Source organism: Barbus barbus (assembly GCF_936440315.1).
Source record: "Barbus barbus genome assembly, chromosome: 3".
Taxonomy (NCBI): domain Eukaryota; kingdom Metazoa; phylum Chordata; class Actinopteri; order Cypriniformes; family Cyprinidae; genus Barbus; species Barbus barbus.
In genome coordinates, this window is record NC_136731.1 from 15,324,112 (window position 1) to 15,345,170 (window position 21,059).

The 21,059-nt window shown below is 37.0% G+C and overlaps 2 protein-coding genes across 2 annotated transcripts in view; one reads left to right on the plus strand and one right to left on the minus strand.

The window, feature by feature from the left end:
* LOC306857277 (cytoplasmic phosphatidylinositol transfer protein 1-like) overlaps positions 1-10,481 on the minus strand; it is a 104,413-nt gene extending 93,932 nt beyond the window's left edge. Inside the window, exon 1 of the mRNA XM_079397140.1 lies at positions 9,872-10,481. Within this exon, the coding sequence (XP_079253266.1) occupies positions 9,872-9,919 (48 nt within the window). The 5' untranslated portion in view covers positions 9,920-10,481. The remainder of the gene's footprint in view (positions 1-9,871) is intronic.
* Positions 10,482-11,328: 847 nt separating this feature from the next.
* Positions 11,329-21,059, plus strand: part of LOC306846674 (putative helicase with zinc finger domain) — a 58,295-nt gene continuing 48,564 nt past the window's right edge. Inside the window, exons 1-10 of the mRNA XM_079380216.1 lie at positions 11,329-11,436; positions 13,993-14,199; positions 14,884-14,920; positions 15,206-15,330; positions 16,678-16,734; positions 16,958-17,006; positions 17,150-17,225; positions 17,469-17,667; positions 20,053-20,160; positions 20,488-20,788. Coding sequence (XP_079236342.1) covers positions 14,011-14,199; positions 14,884-14,920; positions 15,206-15,330; positions 16,678-16,734; positions 16,958-17,006; positions 17,150-17,225; positions 17,469-17,667; positions 20,053-20,160; positions 20,488-20,788 — 1,141 coding nt within the window. The 5' untranslated portion in view covers positions 11,329-11,436; positions 13,993-14,010. The remainder of the gene's footprint in view (positions 11,437-13,992; positions 14,200-14,883; positions 14,921-15,205; positions 15,331-16,677; positions 16,735-16,957; positions 17,007-17,149; positions 17,226-17,468; positions 17,668-20,052; positions 20,161-20,487; positions 20,789-21,059) is intronic.

Sequence of the window (21,059 nt, forward strand, 5' to 3'; positions counted from 1 at the left end):
ACTCCAGGATGGAACATTCAGCACTATAAATATGGGATTATGGAGTAAAAAATGGAAATGAGCCATATATAGAGATACACTGTAACACCATGACCTAGCAACCACTTAGAAATGTGCTAAAAGCCACCTAACCAACAGCATAGCAACAATGCGGAACCCACAACACCCTTGCATGACGGCAGTGGGTTTTTCAGTCAAACAGCATTCGCTAGATACACTGTATTTCTGCATCTGAAAAAAATAAAAATAAAAATTTAATTACCTGAAAATTGAAAACATTATATTTAAATGATTAGGCCCCAGGAAAAATGCATTAAGCTCTTCAGACAAAAATAAAACATAGAGAGCACCATGAAATCTGGCAATGTGGCGCAAACGACAGAACCGTTTAGTTTTGTCTTATAATTAAATGTTGTTTGAGAATCAGAGTCAGAGTCGACCCAGGAGTGTGTTTTCCATACAGCGACATAACTCACTGCTTAAATACCAGAGAACAAGGCGTCGCTAGAAAAATTAACTGTTTCCCAAAAATACAGTAACTTTATCGCACATTATTGAACCATGTTGGTTTGACAATATAAGACTGTTGTTAATGACTTCATCCAGGTAGCGTAAATAATGAATATCTGAGGACTGGTTTGCTATTTTTTGTTCTCTGGGTGTTTGCATACCACCATATTCAACTAAAAACTTTTTTTTAATTTTGGCCCTTCATTTACATGACAATGGTGTTTTGGAGACCTGAAAACGCAAACTTATCAAATGTTTGGGTTTCAAAGTGCAACTTTTTTAAAAACGATATCGTAATCGTTTCCATGTAAACTACAAAAACGTGTATTTGTAAAAACGGTGATGTCCTGTGCATGCATTTTATGTGTTCAGAGGTACACAGTGTTTCTTTACAAAGTGACATCGCCATCTACTGGTCTGGCATGCATAATACAGCGTTTCAGTCGTTTTCTAGGATTCAAGTGAATGGGGATCGTTGAGACAATGTTGTCATCTATACGTTAAACTTTTGAAAAATGCGAAGGAAAAACATTTATGTTTTTAGTACATCATTGTTGTGTAAACGTACCCTAAATGTGGGTTCTCCAGGGTACTACAGGACATGCACACTCTTCAAAGTGGCACTTTCATTCTCTTGACAAACTAACAGACTATCAGAAATGATGAAAAGTATATACAGGCTATATGGAATGAAAGATAATGTTTGTAGGACTTTGTCCTGCATATTAGCTTCTTTTTTTTTACCCAAGAGCAGGATCTATCCAAGTCCATCACTGCATACAAAAAAAAAAAAAATAAAAAAATAAATAAATCACACTCTTCCCTACTATATGTGACTCTGCAGCACAAAACCAGTCATAAGTAGCACGAGTATATTTGTAGCAATAGCCAACATTTTATGAGTCAAAATGATCGATTTTTCTTTTATGTCAAAATTCATTAGGGTTAAGTAAAGATCATGTACCATGAATATATTTTGTAAATATGCAATATGCATAGCTAAGAACTTCATTTGAACAACTTTAAAAGGCAATTTTCTCAGTATTTTGATTTTTTTGCACCCTCAGATTCCAGATTTTCAAATATCTGAGCCAAATATTGTCCTATCCAAACAAACCATAAATCAATGCATAGCTTATTTATTCAGGTGATGTATAAATCTCAATTTTAAAAAATTGACCTATATGACTGGTTTTGTGATCCAGGGTCACATGTGTATGTGAACAACAATGCACCAAATGAGTAGTATGTACAAATTCAATGTGTTTCAAAAGTAGGCAAAAAAACCACAGATGACTACTTCTGCCATACTGAAGTATGCAATCGATGGACACTTTACTATCCCATGAAGCGACGCGACTAACACTGGTAGGTCATGTGACAGTAACAACATGGAAGATATAGAGCATCTGAATTTAATTTATATTACCCATATTTGTTCTATTCAAATTATTTTCCCCATAATAGCGGGCACAGACATTTGTAAAATTAATATGTGAGGCTTCTGGTGTCATCTGCTTCCAGTTATATTCAGCTGTACAAAACAGCTAGTTATGCTGCTTTAAATTGCAAACTGATATTTTTTACTATATTATTTTAATGTATTGTCTTAATTATAAACACAGTTTTACCGTTTACTGCACTTTCATATTCTTCTCGTAATTTCCCTATTTAGTCTTGCTCACAGTAATTCAGAGTTCACACTGCATGATTTTCAAAGTCGTTGGATCACCGTTGGTTCCTCACTGCACCACTATCTGAGGTAGCATTCATTTTCTGCTGTGTTCACATTGCATGCTGGATCGGCAACAGGAGGTTACACACTGTATGACTTTACAATAAGAAAAAAAGCTAATAAAAAAAAAAAAAAAAAAAAAAAATCACAGACAACTCTGTCTGGTCCGTAAACTACATTTCACCGCCAAACGCACGCAAGAAGTGATAAAGAAATAACGCAAGATCACGCGTGAGATCAGAGTACTCGTGCAAGACTAGAAATGTTATTAAATTGGTAGCCCGCATGAAGTTTGTGATACAAATGTTTGACTAAACTTTCCTCCATTTCTTGGGTCCAAATAGACAGAGGAGGAGTCTTTCTTGGAACCGAAGCCATGCTTGTGGTCTATAACGCCCCCTCGAGCTTCCGGCTGTCCTGTATCTTGCTCTCTCATTGGCTGTAGGTCATTGCCAATGTATTTTTCAGTCAGAACTCATGTCACACAGCATAATGTTGAATTGTCAACAGGTCCAAATATTTAGCATGCCAAATATTTAACGGGCATCTGCAATTCTCTCAGATTGTGTCTTTGATAATTCACACTGCGTGATTGTCACTCGCATGAACGAGCACCAATTTGCCTCCAATCTTGGGCAGTTGTTGTCAATTTCGCAAAACCTGTCGGCAAGTGAAAATCGGGGCTACAATCGTGCAGTGTGAACTCTGCTTAAACAGCTTACTTCTGCATTGAAAAAATAAGGTGGATAAAACTTTTTTTATGAACAGTCATGAGTTCAAATTCAAATGTAGTATCTACTCAGCCAGTATGTGGTTTTGAATGCATATGCCATAATCACAATAAACTATGCTTCTAACCTCAGGTCAAGAGCTGTAGTTCCAACCACACAAGGTGACGATGCTGTTTCCGAATTTCCCATAGTTTCAGAAAACAAAGATTCACTGAAATAAGTTGGTAATGATGGAACCATAGCTGGCTAACGATGTTAACGAGACTAGTCTGAGTGTGATTGAGCAAGGATAAATTGACCTTGTTGGTTAAGTTATTTAAGAAGGTGACACTCTTAACCCATTATGGAGGCCAATATCCAAAACACAACATGCAGCTCAGAAGAACTCTTTCTTATGGTTGCACATCACTGATTCAGCTACTGACAGCCGCATTCAGATGCACATCCAGAAGCTTGTGGCCAAGAATAAGTGCACAAATAACAGAAGATGCTGCTGAAACGGAGGATGGTGCTGACAGCGCGATGACGATGATGATGATGCACTCTGTGCTTGCTGAACTCCCGCACCACATAAATAAATCCAGAAATGACATCCCAAACCTGCAGGACTTTCTTTTCAGTTGCATTATTCAAAACATCTCCTTTTGTGTTCCACTGAAGAAGTCAGGACAATTTGGGAAATATATGACAGTGTAAATAAAGTAAAGATGGCATTTGAAGAAGCAGTGCAGTGCAGGATGAGTCATGAATATTTTGCTCCATTTTCCTAAGAGAAAGAGAGTTTTTTTTATACTTTTTAGGAGTAAACTACTAGATGAATTCAACACACATGAACTAAAAGCCACAAAATGTAATTTAAATGTAACTGAATCTTTAAATATTTCATGTAAAAGTCCCATTTGTTTACCTTTAGTTTGTCCTGGATGTTCACTATCCTTTCCTCTAACACTCTTAGGCTCTGTACACATTGCAGCTAAATTTGGTTGCCAATTCATCTTTTAATGCTCAATCTTGTTCACAGTGAGTTCAATAATTTGTTGCAGTAACAACCACATTCAACCGAATTAACTCCTGAAAAATCCATGTAGTGACAACCACCTTTAAAAGTTTCCACATGCACAAAACTGAACTAAACAACTAGTTGTTAATGACATATTTATGCATGTATCAGGGATGTGTGTCTACTGTATGTGCAGTAGAAGAAAACTAAAACATTCCCCAAATAAATCCAAATGTTTCTATTGAAAATAAGACAAAAGCCTTATTAGCACAGGATTAGTATTACCTGGTGAGTGGTGACCTCCAGTCAATTGTAATAATTGCGGAGGTTGTCTGAGATCTTAATCCCGTGCGAATCGGCCATGTCTGTAATTTGTAAAGTAAAAATTCCCCCGCAAATAACCTAACATATTTCGCTGAACACCGAGGTCCTGTGATAATATTAGTCCTGTGCGAATCAGCATGTCTATGATTTGGCCATATGGTCGTATATCATTTTTCAAGGTTTTTGTTCCTGTGCACCTTTTTATCCATCTTTCGCAAAGAATGGAGCTGTGTTGGAGTGTTTGATAGTATTTTGGGTGCCGTCATATCGCTACACCATACAATTTGCAGAAAGAGAGGCACCAAAAAGGTTTAATGTGTCAAATAAATCAAGCATAAAGCTTGAGATATTATTTTCACCTGGTGAAATGTAAATGACACGGGGCACAAAACTATATTAGTTTCATTTTTTTTTCAATTTAATTTCAAGATCACACATGGTCCCCAGATAATACTAATCCCGTGCGAATAGGGCTAAAGATTAATCATGACCCGCACCTCCCCATTTTAATAACTCCATAAACTGCATAGTTTTATAAGCTGATCCCAAAATGCTTATACTAATTGAACATGGCAACCCTTCAAATGAGTGTTCAGTGAACTATCCTTCCAAACAAACAAAACATGTTGACTGCGATTTAGTTAAAATTGCAGAACATAGGTCTTTGGTCACTGCAGAGAGAGACTGTCAAGGTCAAAGGAATTTTTGGATTGGATGGATGATTTAGTCCCAACAAGATCTATAACATGCATTTGGAAAATAAATGCATTTTCTTTTTATGCCAAATTGGAGTACATGCTTTCAAAACTACACATGCAGGAACAGAGATACAACATAAACAAGCTTTTTCCAAGTAAAATCCTGAAGCTTCTGTATAGGGCTGTGCAATTAATCGAATTCGATTATGATGCGCATCTAGTCAGTAAAACCGGTTTCTTGTTAATCGCCATAACCTGCTTTCAAATGGAGGGGGAATTACTACACAGAGCCGTAGTTCACCGACAAGCTAGGCAATTTCGTGTTCATAATCGAAGGCGATTCATCTGCGATTATGCACGCGATATCTTGTCGGTGAACTACAGCTCTGTGTAGTAATTGCCGCTCCTTTTGAAAGCAGGTGATGGTGATTTACTGCCAATCACTGAACCGGCTTTACTGACGAGATGCGCACAATAATCGAATTTGATTTAATTGCACAGCCCTACTTCTGTATGCCTTTGATAAGTAAAGATTCATCCGTTCAGTGTCTAGTGAAAGTCAATGCAATCCATTTTTAAAAGAACCTTGAGTTTTAACAAAGAAATGTCCAATTAAAGCAAAGAAAGAGTCTTTCCTTTCACCTGTGAAGCCCCTGAGCTTCAGCTGGCCACGGCTCAATTGCTCACCTAATAACAATGTTACTGTATTTATTTCATAGCTGAGATATAGTAATTGCAGTTGAATAAAACTGGCACTCAATAGAAATGACAGTATCATTCTTTAATGTAAATATTTAGAGCAACAACTTTCACTGTATGAAAGTCAAATCAATTGAGATCTCTTTGATGTCAAAGCTTTCTCCCAAACAGCAATGAGATTAAAAGGAAAGATGGACACGTACGCTAGAAGTCATCCTTGTACTTGTAGTATCTAATTCTTTGCAATGAAACTGCTGAAACTGTAAAATACACCGAACAATTTATATGGAAAATGGACTGATGATCTGAGCTGTTCTCACTGATTTATTGAATTGTTCATATCTGACTCAAAATGTGCCAAGAACCAAGAGAACCGCTGAGTTTGAGTGCATGATTGATGATTGAATGCCAAGTTACATATGGCAAACTTTACTACTGATTATTGTAAAGAAAAATTCTAACACGGCGCTGCAAACCAGCAATCTGTTGAAACTCGCTGCATGTTTTACACAAATTAGGATACTTTAAAAAAAAAAAACGTTAAGGCCGGGACACACCAAGCCGACGGTCGGCGTTGGCCGACGGCGAGCGACAGTCGGGCTAGTTTGTTTGGTGTGTTCCACTCATCAGCGGCAGTTTCCCCGATTCAACGTCGGGGCCATCGGCGAGAGGGAGAACTCTGATTGGATGCTCAGTTTAGTGAATGAGTTAGTGCCCTAGAATTACAGCTAAAGTGATGAAAACAAGCATGAAGGCTGTACAGACAGAAGGATGTTTAATTAAATGTTACGTGATCTTTCCCAATCATTCTAATACGCAAATGTTTTCATAAATGTATGAAAAGGTGCCCTCCAAAAGTATTAGAACAGTAAAGACAAAATTGCTCTGTTGGCTGTGGAGTAAAGACATTTACAAATATGATTAAAAGATGAATATGAGACAAAACTACAGAATGTCACGTTTTATTATTGGGTGATTCAACACATAGATGTTTTACCAGCTAAGAAGTTCAGCACTTTTAGAGTTTCATCCCTCTATCTGATGTGAGCATAAGTATTGGGACAGTTGCCTCACAGGTCTTTCTAAGTGATCAGCTGTGTCCTGTTGCATTAATTCTTTAGATATTAAAAGCAGGGAATGTGTCGTATCAGTTATATCCATGACTTCTGTATTCTGAATCTTGCAATCGATGATGACACACACAAACCAGGATGAAGATGAGGGAGCTGACTTTGAGAGAAAAGCAAGCAAATTGGAGGCTAAAAGAAAAGAGGAAGTCAATTAGAGCTCTAGCAAAAACAAAGGGCATGGAGAAATCAAGAGTTTGGAAACCACCAGCGACCAACAACTACCTGATCGGCTGAGAAAACAACAATAATTAATGACAGACAAATCATAAAAGCTGTGAAAATGAACCCTAAAAGACGTGTTTGTAAAATCACCAACAACTTCCAAAAAGCTGGGGTGATGCTCTGACAATCTACTGTCCTCAGGAGACTTTGACAGAATTACAGATGCTACACAGCAAGATGCAAACCTCTGACCAACACCAAAAATAGAAAGGCAAGATTAGAGTCTGCAAAAAGCACAAAGGTGAGCCAGAAGAGTTTTGGAACTGTGTTTATGGACCGATGAGACAAAGATGAACCTTTATCTAAGTGATGGGGAAAGCAAAAGTGTGGAGAAAAAAGGGAACTGCAAATGATCCCAAGCATACAGCCTCATCTGTAAAGCATGGTGGAGGTGGTGTCATGGGACAGGCCCTCTCAACTTTACTGATGACTTAATGCATGATGGCAGTAGCAGAATGAATTTGGAAGGGTACAAAACCATCTTGCCTACCAATATTGAAGAAAATGCCCCCAGATTCATTGGGAAGTGCTTCAAATTGCATCAGGACAATGACCCAAAAACTAAATAATAGCTTTTAATCTTTTATATCTGCCTTATGTTCAACTGTCCCAATACTTATGCTCACATCAATGAGCGGGATGAACTCTAAAAGTGCTGTTCTTTTTATTTGGTAAAACATGTACGTGTTGAAACGGCTAATAATAAAATGTGACATTCTGTAGTTTTGTCTCATATTCATCTTTTAATCATATTTGTAAATGTCTTGACTCCACAGCCAACAGAACAATTTTGCCTGTACTGTTCCAATACTTATGGAGGGCACTGTATATATATAAATATAAATTTATAAGAAGTATATAAAATTGCAAACAATAAAAAATAAACATGGTTTATCAATCGGAACATTTTACTTTTGGTGCATTACCAATCAAGAATAAAGTTACTTTCAGTACAAATATATATATATCTCTGAAACAAAAACAAAAAGTAATATCATGGGATGAGATGATATCTAAAACTTACTAGAGTTTTAAAGGAAAGCTCAGGAGAAGCGTTTTCATTTTATCACCTCGCTCCTGCAGTCATCTTTCTGGCATCCCGCCACAACTGATTATCTATAATGAATTAAGTCTGGCAGGTGACTTAGAGCTCTTTATCACTCAAGGACGATAAATGTTACGATGAATGTTTGTTCTCCGCATGCATACAGAGAAGGTAGCTCTCTGTACACATACAACACACAGCAAAAGCAAGAGCCACACTTGTTTCCAAGAGCCAAGAAAATGTCCTTGATGGCAGTCAACACGAGGATTTGAATTTGAAGACATCGGGGAAGTCATGACCTGTAATCGCGCTATCAGCTCAGTAACCTCTCATGAGACCTTTAATTGACCAAACAGATTTTATCTAACAGTCTCAGCCGTTGCTAGGTAAATCAATCACCCATAACGTCTACAGATGGCTGTCCCCTCTTATTAAAACGCACGCCCATGTACACAAACACATCACAAATGTGGTAATTGTTTTATAATGATAATCAAGCCAGTTAAAAAAAAAAAAAAAAAAAACATCAGAATGTCATGCTAATTTTGGGTTTAGCTTACTCTGTTTACAGCATACAAACAAATGGATACTTAGATTTATTAAGCACGGATATTAATAATGATGCTTTTTGACATGCGGCTTGCTTGAACACAAAATACATCTGTGGTGTCAGTCAGCAGATGGGCTGCAAAAGAACAAAGCCACATGACGGGAAGACAGCAGCCACTCTGGTGTTGTACTTGAGAAGCGCTGATAGATCTGATAGTCTCTGCTCAAATCCATTCCATCCAATTACAGTTACATTCAGTCAGTCGATTTGAGATGCAGATTTATGCGCCAACTATATTCGTACCTAGTTAGTGGGAACAGATATTGTATGGATATTAGTTCTCAATGTTTAGATCACATTAAAAGCTTTGAGATGTTGTTTCTGATATATATGAAGACACTATGGTCAATAAACACACCTAATATAATGGATTAAAAAAAAATACAAAATTTAATATATACGTACACACACATCCATCCCTCTGAATATGTGCTTATCACTTGTTTTTAATTACCAATAAGTAAATTGTCAACTTTTATAAGTGCGCATAACATTGACACCACAATCTGATTTCATTTGTTTTTTCTGACATTCCTAATGTTCTATTTCCTATGGATTGATTATCCAGACTGATTTTAAATATTTGTTTTCATAATACTGCTAGGGGTTGCATTAGGATACAGCTACTTTGGATCCAAACAACCCCATGTAATGTAATCAAAACGGTGCCAATCTTTCATTGACGTTATAAAATAAAAGATGATATCAATCTCTACCAGTGAACGAGCTGGGGTTTTCAATTTCAGTGAAAACACTGGTTTGATAGAAAGTGTAAATGGGTAAATGACTCGTTATGAAATACGTTCCCAACCGACGACTGCAATTAACAGTTTATCAAAATAATCATCACCATCTTGCTTTCCCATTTAAAAAGAACATTTAAACAATGTCAAAATCACACTAAATGAACAACAGTCACGGGAACGGAAAGTTCCACAGCACCACCAAGTGGATTTAACTATGCTTCTCTGAGAAAAAAAGGAAAAGTTACAAACAATAAAACTGAACTAAAATAGACGAAAATGTCATTTGGGGCAAATTAACGACGATGAAAGTCAACGGAGTAAATAGTACGCCACTCTGGTTTGCATCTACAAATGAATTACTAGATATACTGAATTAACTGTTTTTCATATATTTTGCAACAATCGCTAAATATAAACTTACCTCTTCCACTGTTAGTGGCATGCATATCCGGTATTCCTTCATCAACATTGTCCTCTCCTTATGATTCCCACGCTAGATCGAGTGCCAATGATCATCTAAATCAATTCAGCCATCTGGTGATGAATGCAATCACGAGTTGTCATATATTAAGATTGACAATATCAGTGCACTTCTGTAGCCAGGAACGCTCTTGCCGTTGTGTTCACAGCGAACGCTCGCCCGCGCGCAGCTTCTGATGTTCTAATGACTTCACTCTTGGAATTTGCCGATGCGTTTTTACGCACAGGGAAACGCGCCAGAAATCCAGTGGAGAAGACGATCGTCGCAGCGTCTCGGTGTTTATTTGGTTTTAAACTTTAAAACGAAGCGGGTCTTTGCTCTTGTCTTCTTTGTAACGTAGCCCTGCACTCCGTGCACCTGTCCCGTTCCGCTCCGCATAGATGATGGTACAGCGTTGGTTTGCGTAAATCTCAGCGCGAACTCGGTGCACCTGGAGTTAGTGGCATTGTTTTCCTGGTCTAGTGAAATGAGAGATGTTGTTTAGCTGTCGTTTTTTTCCGCTGCGCTAACGCGGGATGGTAAGTTTGCAAGGAGAAAGAAAGACGCGGTGTGGCGCAACGCATCACAGTTTTCATCGGACCATACCGCCTTCAAGCGACTGGCGGCGCTACTGACTGCAATATCACACACCAACCGCAGCGATTAACCCAGTGAAAAAGAGCTTTTGCTTGTGAGTTTGCAAAAGAAAATCATATTTCATAAAACAGGTTTACCAAACAAGCCAGGCTTATTTAAGTTAGTCTGACTTATTTAGAACCAAATCAACTGACAATAAGTCTAATTGAAATAAACCTGGCTTATTTGGTAAACTTGTTTTATGGAACAGCCCCCTGCTCTGTAACATATAAGACACTACAACATGTAAGATACTGTGACAAATATTCTATATATATATATATATATATATATATATATATATATATATATATATATATATATATAACTTAATAATCTTGCTGTCCAAAAACTTTTGACTGGTAGTGTAAGAGAAAATAATTACAACTAATTGAAAGAAGAAAATAATAATAATTAAAAAATCCTAATGATTGCAAACTTTTGATCAGTGTTTAGTGTGAAGATGACGTTCTATACAAATCCATTTACATTTTGATTAAAGTGTCTGAGGTACAGCTAATTTTACCGAGCAGAATAAAGCACACCGTCAATATAATAGCCTACAAAGCATTCATTTATATATTTATTTGCAATATAAAATAAAAATTATTAATTCATTAAATTCTTTATTAATTAAACATTCAAGTATTAGTAAGTACACAACTCAGTAAAAACGTCTTTTCTACATGACTTTATATTTTAGGACGGGAGAGGGGACCGTCATATTTGCGGGCCCTGTAAATGAAAACCGAAAGACCCCTGCTCTAAAGTGTGAGGGTCCTGCAGCGTGTGCTCTGCGCTGGCAGGAAGCAGTGCGCAGAAAAAATTGACCCATAATGCACTGCGACAGGCTGACAGTGGATCCAAGATGGCGTAGAAAGTAAAGCTAGGTAAGTGCAGACTTCCTCTAACACCTTTCTGCGGTACACCGTTCGCCCTCCTAACCTCTGCCTGCCGTCGATCCCGACATCCAGACGCGGCTGTCAGCTCGCGTGTTCCGCGCGTCAAAACGCGAAAAATCGCGGCGCGCGTTTGCACGATTAATGTGGTGATGAAAAGGCCTGATCGCAGCTGCGCTACACTGACTAGCAGCTAAAGATGTTCGCGTCTAAATGCGAAATTTCCTTCACTTATGGGCGGTTCATCACGCGCACGGACAGACACATGAGGGCAGGGTGTATGTGAGTGAGAATCAGTGCAGATTGTGTGGTAAATGTTGCTGAATAATATGAATCTGTGTGTCCGGGGGCGGCTGGAACTCAAGGCCAAGAGAGCAGCGATCATCGCAGTCCACATACACGTATCATAACCTTTCCCTCTCGTGATTATCAACCGCTATGCTCGTCCCGTAATCCTATAGCTTATATAACCGTGTATTTGCGTTGATTTGGCGGCACACACGCAGTTGTTGTTGTTCTTCTGGATGGAGACAGTGGCTGTGTTTCAAAACCTAGCGGGCTGCCTTCCTAGACATTACGTTTGGGCGTCGTAAGCGCATTTTTCGAACGTTCGAATCGCACGTTCTAATCGAACTGTTGGAACGTGCGAACCGAACGCTGAAACCGAACGTCTTGAAGGCGTCTGAGATGCCCGCTGATGTTGTCTGGGTAGGCAGCTTGCTAGCTTTTGAGACGCGGCCACACACTCACACTCAGACGGGACATCTATTATTAACTGACCCGGAATCCAAATATAGCGTGTTTATATATTTTACTGAGGCTCTGTTGCCTTGTTTGGTGTGCTGGAGGTTAATTAGATGTTGGTTTGCGAAGACTGTGTTATTGTGTGATATCTGACAGTCCCATTCTCTGTGTGTGGAAGTGAGAGAGAGTCTCCACAGGATGCGTGTTATACATGGAACTAGACTTTATGTGAATATCAACAACTATACAGTTGTTTTTACATGAATGTTTTCTTGACTTTCTATAAGCAACCTTTATTAACAACTTGCAGGTTCCAATGGATTTGATAGATATTTACATTACATTTAATTGCACATTATATAAGTTATTGCGCAACAATCGTTAACTCATAAACATTCAGTAAATCAAATATGTATACATTTGTTTAATATATCATATAAATAATACAATAGTAGTAACCTCTTATAAAAAAAATAGAATGTATAGTTTGAAGGATTTATATAGTGCTTTATATTAAAACAATTTAGTATTAGTAGTATTATTAGTATGGTTAGTATTATTTTGCCCATATTTTTTTGGGGGGGGGTATAAGCATGTTATTATTGTTAATAATAATATAAATGCATTCACCAAGACTCATCTGGTAATGTGGTGCGATTTGATGACCATTGTCCAAAAAAAAAAAAATTTAGTTTGTATAGATGCCATTTTCGCATATATTGTTTTACATTAGTAACAATAACTGTATTATTTATGGTATTTTGTTGGGGACTAGTACATTTGCAAAGCGATGGCATTTCTAGTTATTTTATGGTACATTACAGTTTATAAGATTATTTTGATTTGTATTGAAAGTTAAGCCCATGACTGAAGTATTATTGTAGACGAGCTGTTGCTGATGTCTGTTCATATGACGGTCAATATAATATAATATAATATTTTGCTTTTGGATTAGTGGGTTGGATTTTGGTTTAGTTGCATGGAGTAAAATTTTTGGAGCATTCACTCAAACCAAAAAAAAACAATGTGGAAAAAGTGTTCACAGCAGCCTCCACTAACTCGGCCCAGATGGACGTTACAGCTGTGACCTAATTATTACAGAAAAGGAAAAATGACTACAAAACACTACAACTGTATTTGCACAAACCAGTGCAACCGGTGTGAATATGTATATTTGAGTGCCATTTTATGTGTTCAGCACATTTCTCAGCAAGTTTTAGCTAGTTCTTCAGATAAACAAACTTTTGAATGTGTCTTCAGCTGCTTTTATAGTTGTGTCTGCCTTGAATAATAATCATATCTTTGAAATTCTAGAGTGACAGCTTAATTCCAAATTAAAAACTATTTGGACACATTAGTCACATTTAACATCTGAATGCCACAGCATTGTATAACAATATATCCAAGCAAGACTTATTTTAATCATTAAAAATTGTGAAATCAAATAATAGATGTAGTGTTCAAAATGTAGACAAAATTTTGAATGTTGATAGTGAATCTGATTGTCTGTCTACACCTGTCCACTAAAACGCCGTCTGATTTAAGTATGACTTGTATGTCCAAATACTCTTTGGGACCGCTGTATAACTGTGCAAAAACAGTAGTGTCCAGACTCAGAGGGTTGGAAAGCGGTGGAAAATTTCCGGTAACTTTCCAAAAATCCCTGGAAGATTCCAAAAAAATCCTGAAAAGTTCCCAAAATTTCTGGAATGTTTCCGAAATTTACTAGAGATTGTCCACCTTTTTGCAACCCTAGTTGCTAAAAATTTTGAGGTGTTTAACCCTTTGTATCTCCCATGATAGAAACTCTGTCCCAGAGTCATGGAGGACAGGAGGCCACAGAAGTCATGTGACGAGGCCATTGGATCATTAGTGAGGCAGGAGTATGAGGCAGCAGTGGCTCATAGCACAGAGGCCCTGCTGGCCATGGGGCACCGGACCCCGGCCCCCAGCACGGCCTTCCTCCGAATGCGTGCCCTGCTCTACCGCATAGCAGCACGACTCCAGCTGGTGAGGCTGCATGTCAGCTGCATGTTTCCTTAATTTTATTACTGAAGTGTTTAGGCAATTTATATGCTATTATACCTTTTGATTTTTGTGGCGATTATGAATGAAGATGTAAGTGACAAAGCAGCACTGAAGATCAGGACATACCCATACCGCCAATCAGATATTAATTTCACAGACTTTTATATACTGTTTTGTCATTGTTGCTTAACCAAATATAAAATAATATTCCCATTCATATGGTAATGTGTATTAATCTATTTTTGCAAAACACAACTGCAGTTTCTTAATTAAAAAATATAACTATCTTTGAAGATGAGCTTGACTTCAAACTCAGTTGTTAGTCTGTAAATGACTAGCTTCAAGTGCCAAATAACTGCAAAACTAGCATCTGCTGAATGTATTGTTTCAGGTGAAAGGTTTGAGTACATCAACAAAATTATTGTTGTGCAGGTTGCATTAAAAGTTCATTTACTGAGAAAATCTTCAGTGATCTTCTGTTGATTTAAGGCAATATCAAAAACTAAGAACTGTTTACAATTTTGTTTTTAAATGCTTAAGTATGAATTCATGTGGACCCTATAGTTTTCACTATAATTTCTTAGTTATTAATGCACCACATAGCATATAGTTTTGATTAGGAGAGTGGATAAGTAACAAATGACTTGTGCTTTTTTGATTCAACAGAAGGATTACGATCAGGCTGATGAAGACTGCAAGCATGGTAAGATAAAAAACAAAACAAAAAAATACCATCATTATCAGCAGGATTTTCCATTGACCATATTCTTTGGCCTCTGTTAGTACTTTTAGTACTTAAAAAAGTACTGTTAAGTTGAATCTGTGTAAATGCTTTTTTAAAGGGATAGCTCACCCAAAAATAAAAATTCTGTCATCATTTGGTCACCCTCCACTTGTTCCAAACCTGTATGAGTTTGTATGTGTATATATATATATATATATATATATGTTTGATCACTCGGGTGTGTTGGTGTGTTTGTTCACGTAGTGTTTCATGAGGAGCTGGGGACAGGAGATGGCAGTTTCAGGGCAGGGCTTCAGAGTATGCTGCTGGATGGAAGCTTACAAGAAGTGTGCACCGTTCTCTCTAAAGCACTCTATGGAGAACCACTGGTAAACCGACTCACAATTCCTTTCCAAATGAGCTAGCTTAATGTATTGTTTCAAATTGATATTATGATATATATCTCGGATTTAACGTGCTTGTAAAATCTTTTAGATGTTTTTTAGTGATCTACATTAGTTAATTTTAATGAAAGGAATTTTAGATTATGTTGTAAACTTTACACTGTAAAACTCACAGTTTTGCTCTCAACTTTAATATCTCTGTAAATTTTAGTTGCACTGTAATTTTCTCCAAACCTTACAGACTTCTAAGATTTACAGTTGAGCAAGATTTACAACTGGACTATAAACTTCAATTTTGCTTTAAATCTTACTAGTTTTTCCCTCTTTAACTTGTGGTGCTTTGAAAGCTTTACAATTTTGTTCTACATTTTACAGTTGTGCTGTAAATTTGGCATTTGCACTCGATAGTATAACCCTTTACTATTTTGTTCTAATTTTTACAGTTGTGCTCTAAACTACAGTTTTGGTCTAAAATATCAAATTTTGCTCTCAAGTTTAGGTGTATTGCAAAGCTTTACAGTTGTACACTTTAAATTGTGAAGTTGTGCCATAATCTTTACATTTGCTCTGTAAACTTCCATTTTTCCCCAAACCTTAAAAACTTAAGATTTCTTTTGCAGTTGATCAAGCTTTGCAATTGGGCTATACACTTCAATTTTGCTTTACACCTAACCATTTTTCCTCTAAATGTAAGGTGCTTTAAAAGCTTTACCATTTTGCACTAAATTTTACGTTTGTGCTCTAAACTTTGCATTTGCACAGTAAACATTAGTTTTGTTCTCAGATAAGTTTTCTGTAACTTTACTGTTTTGTTCTAATTTAAACTACAATTTAGTTCAAAATGACCAAATTTTGCTCTCAAATTTAGGTGCTTTGTAAAACTTTACAGTTTCACTCTAAATTGTAAAGCTGTGGTATAAACTTTACATTTGCACTGTTAACTTAAGTAACCTTAGGTGTTCTGAAAGCTTTACAATTTCACAAAACAATTTGCTATATATATTGCATTTGCACTTTATTTTGTCCTCAATTGTACAGTTTTGCTATTAACCAAGTTCTCTGTAAGCTTTACAGTTTGTTTTTAACCTTACAGTTGTGCTGTAAACTACAGTTCTAAACTTTACAATTGTGCTTTCAAATTTAGGAGCTCTGTAAGCTTTGCTCTAAATTCTACAGTTGTGCTGTAAAATTTACAATTGCTCCATAAACTTCAGTTTTGCTCTAAACTTTACAATTTTGCTCTACATTTTACAGCTATGCTGTAAACTTTACACTGTACACTTTTTACCTTTTAATTTGCTCAAATTCACTGAAGCGTTTTGGTTGTCACAGAATGGGATCATGACTAAAGACATGACAAGACTGAAGAGGCTCCTTTCAGAAATAGAGGTCAGTTTGTCTAACTATTATTGTCATCTTAGATTTCCCATGCTTAAAGTCTTTACGCCCAGTCAGCGTCACGTGTTTTCATTTCTCTGTGAAGACTGTTACCCTTGCCTTCAACTGACTTTCAGTTTTCAAGAACTATTACTTCTCATCACAGCTTTTGTTAATGACTGAGAGAATAGTGTTTATTTTTCCGTATGAATCACAAGGGTGGTCTCAATTGCAGGCTGTGAGGAGTAAAATGGTTTCAGTGTTGACTGAAGAGAACGAGGAGGGTGAGTTCCACTTCAGTTTCACAATACATCCAGGATCCATTTTCATCTCTGATATTCTAGGTCTTATGTGAGCTTGGGTTTTTGCACTGAGATGCTGTCTATCTTTTGTTCCTCTTCCTTTCTTTGCGATGTTCTCCCGACAGACGTTCAGGAAGGCTGGCAGTTTCGTCCTCCTCCTCGAGGGGTCACTAGTAGTGAGGAGTACACGTTGTGTAAAAGGTACACTAGTCCTGACAGCAAATAGCACTTATTCTAGTGGTACTGATGTAAAAAATGAGAATAATAATGTAAAATAATCTTACTTTTATTGATTTGTAAGTCATTATGTTCCGTTTCTAGATTTTTACTAACTTTAATCTAGAAACGTGTTCACGTTATTGGTTAAAATAGATTTCCAGAGTTACCTGTGCATTATTCCTCTCTTGTTGATTGTAATGTGCTCTTTTGTCGGTTTACGGTCAGGTTTTTAGAGCAGGGTCTGTGTCGGTACGGAGCTCAGTGCACCTCGGCTCACTCTCAGGAGGAGCTGACAGAATGGCAACAGCGTTACGCCTCCAGACTCATCCGCCTCAAACAGCAGCAGGAGGGCAAGCACTTCACCGAGAACTACATGGAGGCGCTCATTGAGAAGTGGATCAACTCCCTCACACCGGAGAGAGTGGTACAGTCCTCTTGACAGAGAATATCTTAATGGTTCACTAGAGAGGTGTTTTGTTTCTCTCTAATAAGCTGCAATCAGTTTACTAAAGGGAAACGTAAGTAGTGATGCACTAAAATAAATTTTTGGTATTGGGTGAACATTTTGGATGGCCGAAATCGACCAAAACTGTGTTTAATTAGCACGAAATTGATTTTTTTTGTTTTTTTAATTTCATTTTGATGAACCCCAAGGTCTTTTATTCTGTTATTTTCAGTTGATGCATGAACCTCTTATTTGTAGTTACCTACCATTCATTAATCTCAATAAGCTTCGTGTTTTGTTACTTTTGATATAAAACAATGTCTCCGCTTTCCAATTCTGTCAATTTGATCACAAACTTCAACCAAAATATGTGCTTTTGACATTCTTTGTGGCGTGACGGATCACTGTAGCCACCTCAGTTCGACCCGTCTTCTTTCACTTTAATAATAATTATAGCACAAAATAAACGTCAGGAGAAATGCTGGTGTCATAATCACTCAATCAGTATTTCAACTGCCGAAAGACATCAATGTCCACTTGTTAGTTAGCTGAAAAAAACAACTAGGAGTAATTTGCTAAATCCATTACATATTCCAGTCATTCTTGAGAAGTGGGACAAAACAGGGTGCAAAATTGAAAAAAATAAAACTTTGTACTCAGACAAATGAAACTACATTTATGTATCTTATATGTACTAAGCTTCTGAGCTATGCTTTGATGCAACCTCCCAACTTTTCTCTTTTTTATACAAAATGTGTTTTTTTACCTTGGACTGTGTAATATAATTTCAACTTTATCTTTAACAACATTCAAGATGTTTTTAACATTTCAAAACACTTTCTCATGTTAGCAAACAGATTACACTTTCACATGCGACCAACAATTCCACAACAAATATAAAATATCATAATCAAATATTATCAAAATAGTCATCTGACGGAGGTGACAGAACTGACGGAGTTGACGCATCTGACGGAGTTGACGAAAACCTGAATTTGTAGTATGTATCAAATACATTGAATCAAACAATTACTGCGTTAAAACAACCACAACAGGCAGAGAGTATGTTATTGTTTATAAAGCTTTTATTCAAGAGTCACATTTAAGTATTTTGATATATTATTGGGACACAAAATCTTGATGTGGTGACATCTGACGGTGTTGACACATTTGGCATTTCTTTCACAAAACAAATGGAGTTCATGTAGTAGCCATTTTATTTTTTCTGTTGATACTAGATGCTAATGGAACCTGCTTCAGGAGAATAAAATGATCTAAATATTTCAAATAATTTCCTCAGAAATTGGAAGATGGTGTTGACGTATCATGGTTGTGACACATTAAATATTAACATTAGGATTTAAAATATTCTAAAACTATAAAACTGACCAGAGTCTGTCTGACAGTGATGTAGTCTGCAGAGGAGGACTGTGGCGAGGGGTCCTTTAGAGTGACAGCTGCCCCTGATATTCATTGATTTTATTACATTTGAATGAATGTCTGACGGTGTTGACAAAAAGTGGGGACAAAACTTTAAAACCTTATGAAACATGCATGTGTCACTGAAAAACAACCTTGCGTTGATATGAGATATTATTAAGTGTTGGTTTTGATAAAACAAGCTCTTTTTTTATCGTTAAAAACATTTTTATCCATTTTATAGCATATGAATGATTGAACCCTTCTCTGTGGACACACTGTTTTAGATGTAGTGAGAAGACAATAAGTGTCATAGATTTCACATAATAATGACAAAATTAAATTGAAGGGGGTAATTGTGTTAAATAGATTCTATGATCAATCCCCATAACATTTACAATTGAAAATATTTAAGTTTAAACCTGATAGCAATTGCTGGACATGTTTTGTCCCATGTTTCAAGAATGACTGATTCATTATTCTCATTTTATATAACCTGTTGTCTTTATTTAATGATCTAATTTAATGAAATTTTGGTAACACTTTAGTATAGGGACCAATTCTCACTATTAACTACTTGCTTATTAGCATGCATATTATCATATTGGCTGTTTATTGGTACTTATAAAGCACAGTTTTGGGCTAAATTTTTTTTTTTTTTTTTTACTTTTGGTTTAGTTTGGTGCATTACTACTCTGAAGCCTACTATTGATGAGAACTCGTTATACTACAGGCTGAAAGCGAGACCCATATGTAATTTACAGTATGCTTCTTGACAACTCTTTGGCAATCATTCACAACACTGTAGTATAATATATTTTTACAGAAAGAATATTTTTGCATGCTGTGGCCCTGTATAGTCAATACAGCCTGAAGTGGTTATTTGTGAGCTATTGCAGATGTTTCTGCACGTCTATTGATTTAATGGTTTGTTGTGTCATGCAGATGAATGATTGTGTGGATGGACTTGCAGTGGAGCACAGCTCAGATCTTTCAATTACCGTCAACAGCAAGAAATCATCTCACGCCTGGACATTCACAATCTTCTGCAAGGTTTGGGCAATCGAAGCCATCATGTGTCATATAATCATGTATTCAAAGTCAAAGCAAAATCAATTTACCCAGTTAATACTCATTATTATTATTGTGCACGTTGTTCTGAATAATTTGTATTTAATGTAATAAAGGTTTTATAATTAATAGCAAATAATATTGTTCATATCCCCTATGCTGACTTTTTGTTCGTTGAATTTCCTATTCCTTGCATATGTAATTAAAATGGGTCTGTTTCATGTTAGGTTTAAAGCCTTAAATGTTGTTAATGATCTTGGAAGAGGATTTGCACCAATCTCTAACAGGGATTTGTTTTGTCACAAACAGCCAGTTCGGACGCTACACCGCATAGCTTTGCTTTACGACGCCAACCGGCCACATTTCTCCATTACGGCGGTCTCGGCCGGGGACGCATCTACCCAGGTGCCCCAGGAGGTGTGTGAGGGCGGCTGTCAGGAGTGGAGCGCTGCCGGCCTGGTGCAGAACGGCATGGACCACTGCGTTTACACTGTGGTGGTCTCCTTCGGTACAGAGATCTTCGGAACCTTCCGGCAGACCGTGGTGTTTGATTTTGGCTCTGAGCCTGTGCTCATGCAGCGAGTGATGGTGGACGCCGCCTCCATTGAAGGTAGGCCAGCGGGAAAATGCTTAAATGTTACTTGTTAAAGAATTGAGCGTTCTTTTGCTCAAACCTCATGTGGTTTCAAATTGCAGGACTTTGATTATTCTGTGTAAAACAAAATATACAATGAATACATTGTTTCATACAATGAGTCAATAGTTACTTTAAAGATCCAAAAATAACCAAAAAACACTGTCAAGTGCCTACTGCTGAAAATTTGCATTTGCAGCAAAGAAAAGAACCCTGCAACAAACCTATCCCAGCTAACTAACCCATA